The following is a 13,498-nucleotide window of genomic DNA, read 5'->3' as shown; positions in this document are numbered from 1 at the left end:
GAAGTAGATTATTTTAATTTACAAGGATACTTTTTATTTGTGCTCAAGCATACAAAGTTAGGTTCAAAGAAAAAAATGCTTTTAGCATCCCATCGTGGCTGTCTTCACATTTTAGTAACTGTTTGTCTTTCAAAATCCCACCGTTAATAATCATCGTGGTCCCTGGAGTTCAGTGCTCAGTTTTTGCAGTGTTGTCTTCAGGTAATCTGTGCTCTTGCTTGGTACTAAGGATGTTAAATGTCAGACAGCAATAAAAACCTTCTAGAACTTCTATTTTAAATATTTCAGTTGGGCCACTGTTACTGCCTACCCAGCAGCTGCAGCTCAATAAAATATCACAGTAACAAAAAAAGCAGACAAGGAATTACTATCATATAACTGAGAATTATTTGTAGATGGATGTTAAAATGCCATGAATAAATAAGTAAGTGTTCTGTGTGCTGCCCTCAAAAAGAGGTGTTTTCCCCTGGAGTCCATCCGGTTGTGAACAGTTAAGTCTATTAAATCTATTCTTTGCATAAATTTCAGCAGAATGATCATAATTCCTTTTTTACTCCAGTACCAGCAATTAATTACAGATATTAATCAACCTTACTGCTGTTCTTTATTCTTCTAGTGATTTCTCACTAAGCTTGCATTCAACTTCTCAATTCAGTCAACAGCTCAATTACCTCAACTTAAATGCACATTGTTCAGACGAGAGTAAAAATGGGTGCATGTGTCCAACTGATTCTAAAGTAAACATTCCTCGATAGGCTTCTAAACGTGTGATCTCCGATTACAGGAGCAAGTTAAATGTGTGTGGTTCTCATCTGAAAGTGTTCCTCTGAGTCATTTGGCAGTAACCACAACACCCTCCCACTGCAGAACAGGGCATTTTTAAGTAGCACACTTTTCTGATAAACAGGCTGAACGAATTACCAAGCTGTGTTGTGTAGGCTGCCAGGAGTCAGCACAACTCTTGCTGACGACTCGAGGAAAGCTGGCTGATCATACAGTACTGGCTCTCCCTATCATCACAGCTGCTCAGTCATATTAAAAGACATTAAAATACGTAAAACACTTCTCCAGCATATGTTTTACATGGATTTGTTTCTGCAACTGCCACTTCTGGGCAGCTATTCTGTCCCTAGCACAGTAAGTGACAGTCTCTACTGTCCACAGTATGTTCCACTGCAAAGTCCCTCTGATAGCATGTGAACCACACCATGAAAACAATGGAAAACTCTGGACTATGGAAGTAATCATGGTAGTTCATTTGCTGATTGTTGGTATAACCATATATCTGTGATTTGTAGTCTTATGTGCTGATTGACTTCTTCCTCAACACTTCACTTTATTCTAGTTATATCCGTAGATTATGTGATTTTCAAGAAAAGAGGCTGTATCCAAAGTTAATGTTGCTCCATAAAGAGCATTCTATCTTGGATTTGAAAGGGGAGAAATAAAAAGGTGGGAATATATACTTATTCACTACAAATATAAAACTTCATCTAAAAGATGATTAATATATACACTGTTGTGCTTTAAAAATAAATTATTTTAATGGATTACTTTGCAGAAGTATCATTTAAGATTGAATAACTATAGTACATCAAAATTAGTTACCGACTGTTCAGGGCCATCCCCACTGATAGGCTGGTAAATGATCCTGTATCTCTGCACTCGACCACTGGCAGGATCCCACTTCACAGTCAAACTGTGTGAAGTTGCATTATACACTTGAAGGTTTCGCGGGCCACTCTTTGGGGCTGAGAAATGTAATAAAGAAAAGAATAAGTATGTAATTCAAGCAAAAAGCATGGACAAAGACTTCGTTCATAGTTTCAGGGCTGCATGAATTCCTGATCAAGAGCAGAATGCCCTAATTCCAAGACGACAAACATGTAATATTAGTAAAATAATAAACATGTGGTAAACTAATGTACAATATTCTTCCAAATATACAATAATATATATTAAATTATCTCAGTTTTTTAATGTCAACATTGCTCACAGTTTAGAAAAAAAGATGGCTATGAGTTTTCTTTAATAACTCCATACATGCAAATTCAGATTCTTACCTTGTGTGGTGATAGGTACCAAGGGTACTAGAAAAAAGTAGAAAGAGTTTTCAGAATTCTTGTATATGTATGCCTTCTGATTTAATAAGTATGAATATGAACATGCAGAAACCCTTTATTTACTTACATGTTCGTTCACTGCCAATGAGGTCATCACTTTCTGACTCATCAGGATAGATGGCAGTAATTGAGATATCATATAATGTATCTGGATTCAGATTTTCAAAGACCACACTATTCTCATCCCCATTTAAGATAGTCTTATGGAGAAATTAAAAAAAAAAAAAAAAAAAAAAAGGAAAAAAAAGAAAAAAAAGGAAGCAAATAAATAAAGACAAAACAAACAGAGAGTGGGATATAACTTGAGTAACTTTTTACACAGTAGCATCACTAAATATGTCTCTAAGTATGTGTTCTACACCTTCTTACTGAATTTCCATTGAGCACAACAGGAGGGCTTGCAAGTTATAGGCCACTTATTAATTACACTTCCGATTTTAAAAATATAACCTCTGAGAAACTGCCCACAAAATCTTATGATGACTAGCCTTACCTCCTGTTTTTCTGGTCTTCCATAGGGTCCCCAGGTTATTCTATACAGAGAGACATCTGAAGCTCCATGATCCCAAGTTCCTCTGAAACTGTTTGTGGTTACATCTGTGATTCTGAGATTGACTGGTGCTGGCACAGGCTCTATTATGAGAAAAGGAAAATTATTCCACAAATATAACTACAAAATATATACAGTTAAACCAAGGAATTACTCAGACAAAGAATTTAAATTATGTAGAAGATTGACCTCTCAATTACCATGCTTCTAATGACTACAATAAAATTCTGTAGTATAACCCAGCCCACCTACACTAAGCAAATGATAGAATCATAGAATCACAGAATCATAGAATCATTTCAGTTGGAAGAGGCCCTCAAGATCATCAAGTCCAACCATAACGTTACATCACCAGGTCATCACCTGATAAAACAGACGTATCTCTACCGACCCCCATAAAGGTCACAACTCACATGCCTACTCAAAACAACTGAAGTCCTGGCTCTTACGTTTTGGAGTTAGGAGGAGTGATTATGAACTCCCACACACAGAGGTCAAGCTCGTGCGTGAGTTTCTCCCAGATCTTGGAAATTCTTTATATAAGCCAAATAAGTCTTGACTGAATTACACCACTTATTTAGAAAGAATTCACAGAGGTTAACTGTAGGTTAAGGAGGCCAAATATTATAGTCACTAGGAAGAAATGAGTAAATAGGTAAAACCAGAGTTCTTTGGCAGAGCTTTTCTCTTTTTTCTTACACACATATTCACACAAAACCACAGCTATAGACGAAAGGCAAGCACATAAACACATCCTTAAATACACTAGGCTACAAAATGAAAAATTCAGAAGAGAAAAAAAAAAGACATATGCACGTACATCAGAGTGAGGGACTTAACTTTGCTCATTTTTCTTCTAGCTCTTCTGGTTAGCTGTCTTCTTAAATCAGAAGCCAAGATCAGAATGAAGGCTTCTCTGAGCTTTCTCCTTTCAGTCTCTCACCACTCTTGTACAAAGATCACCTCTTACCATTTGTGCAACATCCTTTCCCTGTCTCTATTTGTTGAGTTTGCTCAAATGCTGCCTTTGTGATTCTCTAAAAGTACAGACTGTTTAGCATTCCATGGCACAAAATCTCTCTTGGATCAGAAGCAAGATCATGTCTCTGTAATCCTCCAAAATATGCTCCAGCTTCCTACTCCCTTTACTTGACTCCTGCAAGGACTTGCTAAACCTTTCTTTCACCCTCATACATATTTTCTTACTAATTCTACCCCTACACTCCTCATGCAACCACTAAGCAGAAATAATTTTGCTTTAGTTGCTGGTCTGTCACCTCTCTGCAGACTGCAGGCTCAGTGTTTACTGCAGTAAGACACAACTCATACAAGATTTCCAAGGATTATTATATTGCAAATAATGATACAAATGCAAGTAAAATATTTCTCGGACTAAATTACAATTCCACCTAAACTCAGAAATGTATTGCAACACATACAACTTAAATAGAACATAAGGCAAAAATAACCACAAGAAAGCAAAACTTACGAGTGACAGCTTCTGCATTTACCGGTAGGGATTCCCCTTCGTCATATACAGCAACAACTTTTATGTTATACAGCGTTTGGGAGGAAAGGTCAGAGAGAGTAGTGCTTGTTTTGAGTCTGTCGATTTCCACCTAAGAATAAAAACAGTGACTTAAGAATTGAAAATTGCTCTATTCTGACCCTGTATTTAATTGAATGGCAGAAATTCATGTACTGACAGAGAAGTATTCTGCACTAAATTTTGCCCTTTACTCCTAAATTTATACCTGAATATTGAGTGTTATCTACTAACTCCCCCTTGCAAAGCGTATTGTCTCAGATACTTGTACTGCTTGTGGAGCTTTCGCTGCTTCATTCTTTTGGAAATAAGGATGCAGACTGCGTCTCCAGGAAATTCTCATTCCCTTACAAAAACACACTTAATCCTCCAAGAGCTGATTCATGCCTAGAAGTGCAATTATGGAAAGCTTCCGCATAACTCAAAAACATCTCTAACAATGCTCACACATATTCTGACAGTGGACAAAGGGGCTATCATATCTCGATTCCACTACCCTGTCCTCCTAATTGTAAGCAAGATAACAGGCAGAGAGTAGAAATGGTTATTGATCAAAGCATGGGAAAAGTCTCCAGGATTTTTCCTCTCTGGAGGAGGAGAAATAGGGGAGTACGCAAAGAAATCTATCTCATGCTAATTCAGTTTCCAAGAAATCAGTACCCTTTCCTGACTGGAATCACCATGAACTTTATTCTCGGTAGTGGCTTATTATACTACTTTTACTATTATTTTAGTAACCTAGCTCCTCAGAATAAAACTGTTTTCTAGTACTTTCAAGACTCTTCCTGTCATTTACCTCCTTTACATCAGCTTCTTCAGCTATTTTGTATCTTAGGATGTATTTTCGAACATTCCCTGGGGCAGGATCCCAAAGGACATTCATGCTGCTGTGAGTAACATCCTGAATTGTTAAGCCTCTGGGTCCAGGCAAAGGTACTGTAAAAATAGCAACAGTAGCAAGTGAAAATACTATTCACGGCAAAGGGATAGGTCTCTCAGAGAAATAATTGAATTATTTTCATGGATTTCATTGAAATGGAGGCAATAACTTTCTGGGAATTTCATTGCTCTGGCCATTAGGTGAGATAGCTAAGTAGTTTATTGTCCCAGCAATGAGCAGAATAGCTATAAACTACAGTAGCTCTACCTTTTTAAATTATGAGCACAATACTTTTGGAAGTATCAGTGCTTAGATCATAACTTTTGCTGGTAACAGCAACTTTTCATGTACAGTTAAGGGTTAAACATTTTTTAAAAACATCCAAATAACCGTAATGAGTGCATCTAGCCCAGAAATACCTCTGCCAATAGGAAATATTTAAGGAAAGACATAAAAAAGAAAGCCATGTTTAGATCAATTTTCTCTTGATATGGGATGTTTCCTTAGCATTTCCTATACTTTAAAGAATGTCTGAATTCAGGAACAAGGTTTCTATAGTTAATGCAAGAAAAACTGAGACATTTTTAAAACACTATGACCTTGAGATTGTCAAGACAACTTTCTTCATTATTCAAGGAAGAAACTCTTTTATTCCTCTTTTAATAGTTAGTCCCTTTTAATTGAAATCACCTCTAAGATCTTTTGGAAATGTATGAATGTTAGCAAATGTATAAAACATAGACAAGATGGTCTTCTAAACAAAACAGACTGTATAGAAACTCTTTCATGAAATAAAATTGAAATTAAATGTTGCTGAAACAATAACAAGGCAAAAATCAAGATGTCCATACATGTCACTTCCTGGGTGGTGAGTGGGTCACTGGTGATATCACCAAATAATACATAAGCTGTTAAAGTGTACTCAGTGTTGGGGATGAGATCTACCAGCTGCACCTCATTCACTGATGGTCCAACACGCATCTGCACATGAAAAATAACACACCATGTTTAAAAACTGAAGGAAGCAATGGCAGAAAAGCAAGCAATGATTTAACCTCAAGGGAATTTTGTTTGTGAGATTCACAGTATATTTTCAGCTTCCTGACTGATGTCATTGTATACAATATCCCAGTAAGTTAACCACACTTCAAGAAGTACATGCGATTTTCTTCTGACTATTATGATAGATCAAGAAAATCTATCAGCTTTTCTTAATTTATTTTTTGTAGAGAACAGGAAGTGAAGATAAGTTCTCTTACCTCTTTCTCTGTGGTTGGGACTGTGGCATTTGCAGGTTCATATGTTAACAAATAACCAGTAGCTCCATTGAGAGGTTCCCATCTCACTCGCATGGAAGTTGATCCAATGTCATAAACATTCAAGTTTCTGACTGAAGAGATTGGCACTGTCAAATAAAAAAAGTACATATTAATTTATTTCCTTCACCTTCTCCTTTCATACTTCACATCACAGGTAGTACCACTGAGAATATTGTACATGGGTATTAGGGTACATTACGGGTAGTGGAAAGGTGATCTATAAGAAGTGGTACTTTAAGTGGTGCTTAGTTTAAGAATGGGGCAATGGTTGTCACGTTTTGAACGTGCTACAGATTTGCTATACACACAGCTAAAACTGTCTTACACGTCTGCACTGGAACACTTGAATGTTCTAAAAGCAACAGTAGCTCACATAAATGCTCTAATATGAAACAATATGACTGGTTTGGGATCTATACTTGTAAAAGGAATTTTTGTACTTTCTTCTTGTTTTCTGTATTTCTTAAATTATTTAATAAACATCAAAAATTGTCACATATTTCATATAAATAATGTACATAGTTTAACAGTTCCTGACAAGCCTAATACAGAACAATCAAAGAAATGAAATAAACACCTAACATTCAGTATTCTTAAAGGGGCAGGAAAGTCACTCTATGTTGCATTTAGCACAAATATACCTAAATCAATCATATAGACCACTAATAGTAGAAATGTGCCTAAGTTATGTCTCATAGAAGTGATTTAACTGCCTTGAACTGGATTTTTGTTAATCTTATAAAATTAAATTGAATTACTATCATATTCTGGCTGCTAGTAGCAGAAATTAATTATCTGGCACAAAAAAAAGAAGTACATGTTTGTCTATGATCAGATTTCAGGAATTTATAAACTCTGTCTCGTAATTCATGTCTGTTGCTCTAGTCTTGTACAGCTGTGCTTTATGAGCCTGGAGAGAAGCTGGGACAAACATTTTTTACCACACTGCAGTTACACTTTGTTAAAGTTTTCCAGCCAAGATCTGAACAACCGGTGTAACACAAAACAATTTGGTCATTCAAATTAAAAATGCTGTTGCCTCTAAGAAGAAATCCCATAGTGCTAAAAGTTCCCCTTGGCAGTTACCCAGATGCCAGCTGCATGTTAACATGTTACTCAAGTTCCATTTGTAACTTACAAGTTGTTTCCCTGCCGATCAGAGGTTCACTGCTTTCATCTTCTACCACAGAAAACACGTTAACAACATATTCTGTTTCGGGTTTCAGATCTTTCAGAACTGTAGTTGTTTCCATCCTACTTACATAAAACTACATAAAAGAGAAGCAATATTAACTACTGTACAACAAATGCATTTGTAATCTTTTCTCTAAGAAAAAAAATCATTCCTTGTGAAACTTTTCAGAAATAAATGGCATAGAACTAAAAACAAGTATGGTCTTAATCTTTTGTGCATTTTGTCTGACAATATACCATTATTTTTGCAAAGCAAGTTGTAGGGAAATCTCAGACAGACAGTCATTTTCAATAGAGCTGGATATATCTAGGAGTCCATTCTGCTTTCACACATGGTTTACACTTTTATATTACACAGGAACATAAAGAAAGTGCCAGGGATATATGTTACCACCTTGGAAAAAAGTTCTAACACTCAGGATAATCTAGATGGTTACAGCACATGGCATTAGCAACATCTTGCAGAACAGAAATGACAGCAAGCAGTCAAGCTGTAAAGTCAGTGTGCACTGGAATGACTGCTCCAACCTTAATCAAAGGTCAAATTCTGAGGCTATGATTTATCAAGATGGAATTCTCCATGAGTCAAATCTGAGTTAAGATTTAAAAGCCACATTCAGAGATGGGAAATTCAGAGTTAGGTACAGAGAGTCACCTAACATCGTTCTCCTAAATACTGTTCTCTCTGGTTGAAGAAAGTGACGAGTAATTCAGATTGCCTAGAATCAAGGGTTGCCAGTTAATGGCTCTCTATGTAGAGCACTAATAACCACAAGATGAGTTTGACCATGTTCATTAAACAGTTTGGAGGATATGCTTAGGCACAGATTCAAAGTACCATCATATAGTGTTAATCTAAGCACTACCTCACAACCTGTATCACCCACTGTCTTTTTTTCTATTAACAAGAAAAAGTACTAAGAAGACAGTGAACCATGAGTATGGTCAGAAAATTTCTGCTACAGACATAATTAAATCAATACATGACAGTGGAATATGAACAGAAAGGATTTACTAGAAATACCAGTCAACTTTTTTTAAGAAATACATTTTACTCCTGGATTTATGATTTAAATTTTTAAAAAATCACTTTTATGCTCCTACTTCTTATTATTTTGTGTGTCATTTACCAAGGCATGATATTCTTGACCTTGGGAGTCTTTTTTCTTTTGCTGTTATACAGCAAACACACAAACTTCAAAATGACATTAATGTGATGTGCAAGTCAGAGATGAACATATAGTACAAACCTGTTGAGGGCTACCTCCAGAGGTAGGGTAATATTCAACTCTGTATCTATCAACACTCTCAGGAGGTGGACTCCATCTCAGCCTGAAAGAACGAGGTGTCACTTCTGAAATAACTAGGTTAGAAGGAGGTGGCAAATCACCTACAAGTGAAAGCAAATTAAAAAATTATTTATTTATCTTATATCATCAGAAATAAAAACATGAGATGAAAAATACTTAGGAAAAACAAAACAAAACAAACCCCATCACACTAGGTGCTTGCTTATATTTTTGTTTCTTCATGAATTTCTAAAACAACTGTATTAAGAGATAGCTCACCATCACTCCTTCAAGACCAAAGAAACCCACTATCATTCCTATTCCACCTTCAACACCAGTGTTTCACTGGAGAACCATCAACTAACATCACTGTTTTTTCACACCAGGCTTTGCTTTTGGGCTGTCAGACATTAATACTTGAGCAGTGCTGCTGAAATTTGCCTTATTGGATGAATAGCATCAAAGAACCTGCCACACTGAGCAAAAAGGTGACACACTGAGCAACATACTTCCCAATTCTGGGAGAGAAGGCGGCACATCCAGCCATGTCATGCTGTGTTAGGTATAACACAGTCATTGTTAAAAGGAAAGGAAGAACCCCTGCAGGGTAGTCCAGGTGGTCTGCACAACTTCCTCACACCAGCAGCTGAAAAAACAGCCAAGAGCTACACAGTGCTCCTAGTAAGTAATAAAAATGAATTAGCAGTGCAAGCACGTAAATGGAAAAAACGATGAATTAGATTGAAAATATGATGTACCTGGACCTTTCACACTGTTACACAGATTCGTGGTTACATCATCAACAATGCTAGCCAGGAAGGAGAAATCTGCAACATTGTAAGCATGGATGTCATCTGGATCCGTTGCAATCTGCTTCAATTCATTTTCATCTGCATTTTTAATACCTTACAGAGAAGACATGAAAACAAAACTTGTTAGAAATGACAGCCATGAAACACAATGCCATGAACTTAAGTTCCTAAACACATGCTTTGAACACCCTTTTAGGTACTTATGTATGTTGCCACTTCCCTGTGCATTTAGCAGATGAGTAGGAGGTGGCTGGCATGGGCCACCTTGTCATATAATACTTACCAATTGCATAAAGTTCCACTCCCTCATCTCTGAGTCTTCTTGAAGGGGTGACTACATCATCTTGTGATTTGCCATCAGTGATGAGAACACCAATTTTGCGAGCTCTGGGCCTTAAGCCTGCATCTTGTCTGAAGCTATTTTTTAAGATGAAATCCAAGGCCATTCCTAACATGATGCAAAGAAGGTAACCATCACTATAAACTATTTCCACATAGTAGTCATGACCAAGGAGAGCATTTCATCCTAGTGATTTCACCCTGACAACATCATTCCACAATTTACTTCCTTCTAGAATCACTTGGAATCTAGTTGCAGCCCATCATCTAGACTTACCAGCAACTGATACTATTTCAGCCCTTTCAAAGTCTCTAATCTCTTATCTTTTATGCACCAACCTCCCATGTGATCTCCTCTAGCCTCCCTTCTGGGTCCTCACCTTGTCTTCATCCCAACCTTGACGAGGAACTGCCTTTTCTTCTTCTTCTATGATCAACAGCAACACAAGCTCTTTATCACCCAAGCTCTCCTCCATCACTTCTCTTCAGGTTTCCACTGAGTTTATGTCTACATGCTATGCCTGTTCTTTTCCAAACATACTGAATTGAACTGTAAGGTCCTTTCATCATGGACAAATTTGAGCTCACTGAACAATACTGAGGTCAACTACTGGAGTTGTTTTTATTTATCCTGTCAGTGTGACATACCTGTTAGAGTATTGCCTCCTTTGTATGGTAAGTTGGCTACAGCCTCTAACAAAGCCTGTTTGGTTTGGTAAGCATTGAGATTCCATTCTGTCCTGGGATCTCCACTATATTGCGCAAGACCTGGAAGAAAAGCCATCATTATGCAGTTATTATGTGGCTGTGTAGTAGTTATACCTCATTTTTCCCTCCAACATATGAAGACTTACCAATCTGTACTTTGTCAGGACCAATATCAAAAACTTCAACAATACGGGCAATGAAGTTCCTGATAGTTTTAAAATTTGGCCGCCCGATACTCCATGAGCCGTCCACCAGCAGCACGATATCAGCTTCTGCTCTGGTTCTACATTCTAAACCTGCCATGCCAACCAGACAAATGAAACCTTAGCATGATAGCTTTCAACCAGGAAAATATAGCCTTAGCATGATAGCTTTCTTTCCCCATCCTTTTATGTGACATATGTTGAGTTAGCTTCCAAAATAGCTCTATTTTCATTCACTGGCAGTCTTTCAAGTATGACCTACTTGTGAACATTATTCACACTAGTCACTGGTTCCATGGCAAAAGCTGTATAAATTTTTTCATGTATGTCTCCTTTTATAAGTACGTCTTCACAAATGCCAAGGCCAGTGCTCTTCTTTGTTGTCATGCCATCATCTGTTTCAGTCTTTAAAGATGGTTGATAACTTGTTTTCAGAGGTTTTGTAAAAGACTACTAAGCTAACCACTGACATGGCCATGAGCATTATCAGAATATCCAAATTTACAGTATTTTAGTCTGTCATGGTTGACTAACCTACTGCTCAATTTCAACTATGTAATAGTGGAGTTAATAGCATATATTACAACCATTTTCAAATAAATAACATTTCTGAATTTTCAGGGGAAAAAGACATAGTAAATACAGGTGGTATAGAAGTTTGCATATCCAGGAAAGAAAGAACACAATTTAAAGAAAATACACAAACATAAACGCAAGTCAAGAGATAGAGATGGGACAAGAACAAACATTTATATAAAGCTGCAATGTTCTGAAAAGGTAGGAAGTTATATCAGATATCTGCAGTTTACAAATTACACAATAAAATATGCATCATATTGTTTTCATCACAAGGAAAATTACAAAATATTTGTACAAAACAGAGAGACACAATGATTTTATCCACAGCCATTTGGAAAAAAAAAAAAAAAAGATCCTTGCTCTCTCTCTTTTCCTGTAGATTGTGTTACCAGCTGCAAATTTTCTGGCTTCCAGCCATCAGAGCTTCTGGTCTTTATATGGAAGAAATCCCATTGAGAAAAATCAGCCACACTCATCACAGTTGAAAGATATTGTGATTTCATATATGTTCCACATAATTGATCCAACACTGTAGACTCATGAATAAAACTATTCCATGTACCTGGGGGTTAAAAGCATGATCCTCTTCTGCATAGAAAATATAGATCTAGTCTTTAGTCAGGACAATAAAATCAGTTGGGAGTAAGGTTTAAGTAAAACCATGTTAGTTCAAAAAATTGCATGCATAAATTTAATATGGAAGTTAAAATTAGCTTCATGTACAATATAAAAGTTAAATTGTTTTGACTTTTATTTTTCTTCCAACTACCATAGTTCCCCACATGGAAAATTCCAGCAAAGGCACCAGATCTAGGGTGACTTTTTTCCCCTATTAATAAATAATGTACTATTACATTTACAGCCCCAGATATAAAATTCATTTTTCACATTAACCATGACTCAAATCCATGCATTAGTAAAACTAATTAGCTTAAAGAATATAACACTGGAGACAGAAATGACAGCTGCTGTAATAAAAAATAACAAACCACCTTTGGTGCAATTTTTTTTCTGGCAGACTTATTACAGTGTTACTCTAAAGTAACTGATGGTCTGTTATGTAGTTTTTCTCAGTTTTATCCTCTTGTATTAGACAGAATAGGACAGCAATTAATTAAGAAGTCTCTAAAAATGTTGACAATAAAGTTGCACAAGGGGAATATTTTTTACACAGCCCAGTGTGGAACCAAGGCATCAAAGAGGTTAAGTGAAAACAATATAGAGTAAATTGTTAGAAACATTTTCTTTCTTTAAACTCTGAAAAGCCTTTGCAGTTAGATTCTTTCTCCTAACAAATTCTCTCTGATGGATATGCTAGCCTCAGAATGGCAGAGGAGAAAAATCTTTACCTCTACATGTATACTTGGCTACTAATAAGCAAAGACCTGATTTCCATGGAGGAGGACTGAGCCCCAAAACTCTCTTCATCCAATATTAATTAAGAGTATGGAGATACAACTACTAGAATGCAAAGGCCCAAGGAAGCTGCTATCATAACATTCATAAAAAATTTGACTGGAAGGTTTAGCTACACAGGGAGAAATTCCCAAACAGACACAGGACAGCACTCAGCAATTGCATTTCTGAACTAAGTCTCCTCCTTCTATATTTAAAAAAAAAAAAAAAAAAAAGAGAGAGAGATTAAATAATGTTTCATACCATCTCAAATAATACACAACAACACTGGGACATTCCCAACTATCAGATCTTTGTTCATTATGACATCTTAGTCTTAAAAGGAAAAGTCACCATATAAGGACAAGCCAAGGGTTAAAGATCTGCTTAAAATCCTTTGTTCTACTCCTGTGAACACCCCTGTAGATAAGCCACGATCTCTGTTCAAGAATTTGACCTTGTGATTTAACACAGATGTGGATGGCTTCAAAATGCAATGCAGATGGCTTTGAGTAACCAGCAAAACATGGTTTCCCGAGTTACTGTCTTCATAAGATCATC

The 13,498-nt window shown here is 36.5% G+C and overlaps 1 protein-coding gene across 7 annotated transcripts in view; it reads right to left on the bottom strand.

The window, feature by feature from the left end:
• COL12A1 (collagen type XII alpha 1 chain) overlaps positions 1-13,498 on the bottom strand; it is a 101,481-nt gene that overhangs the window by 50,092 nt on the left and 37,891 nt on the right. For all 7 annotated transcript variants that reach the window (XM_082047963.1, XM_082047964.1, XM_082047965.1 and 4 more), the window contains 14 exons: positions 10,907-11,056; positions 10,701-10,820; positions 9,997-10,161; positions 9,660-9,806; positions 8,863-9,002; positions 7,557-7,686; positions 6,359-6,504; positions 5,951-6,080; positions 5,016-5,155; positions 4,163-4,292; positions 2,617-2,756; positions 2,191-2,323; positions 2,064-2,090; positions 1,609-1,751 (listed from right to left, as the gene is read on the bottom strand). In XM_082047963.1, the coding sequence (XP_081904089.1) occupies positions 1,609-1,751; positions 2,064-2,090; positions 2,191-2,323; positions 2,617-2,756; positions 4,163-4,292; positions 5,016-5,155; positions 5,951-6,080; positions 6,359-6,504; positions 7,557-7,686; positions 8,863-9,002; positions 9,660-9,806; positions 9,997-10,161; positions 10,701-10,820; positions 10,907-11,056 (1,841 nt within the window). The remainder of the gene's footprint in view (positions 1-1,608; positions 1,752-2,063; positions 2,091-2,190; positions 2,324-2,616; positions 2,757-4,162; positions 4,293-5,015; positions 5,156-5,950; positions 6,081-6,358; positions 6,505-7,556; positions 7,687-8,862; positions 9,003-9,659; positions 9,807-9,996; positions 10,162-10,700; positions 10,821-10,906; positions 11,057-13,498) is intronic.

This window comes from Streptopelia decaocto (genome assembly GCF_964273445.1).
Source record: "Streptopelia decaocto genome assembly, chromosome: 3".
Lineage (NCBI taxonomy): Eukaryota > Metazoa > Chordata > Aves > Columbiformes > Columbidae > Streptopelia > Streptopelia decaocto.
Note: the sequence above shows the minus strand (reverse complement) of the source record. Positions and strands in the feature narration are given on the sequence as shown.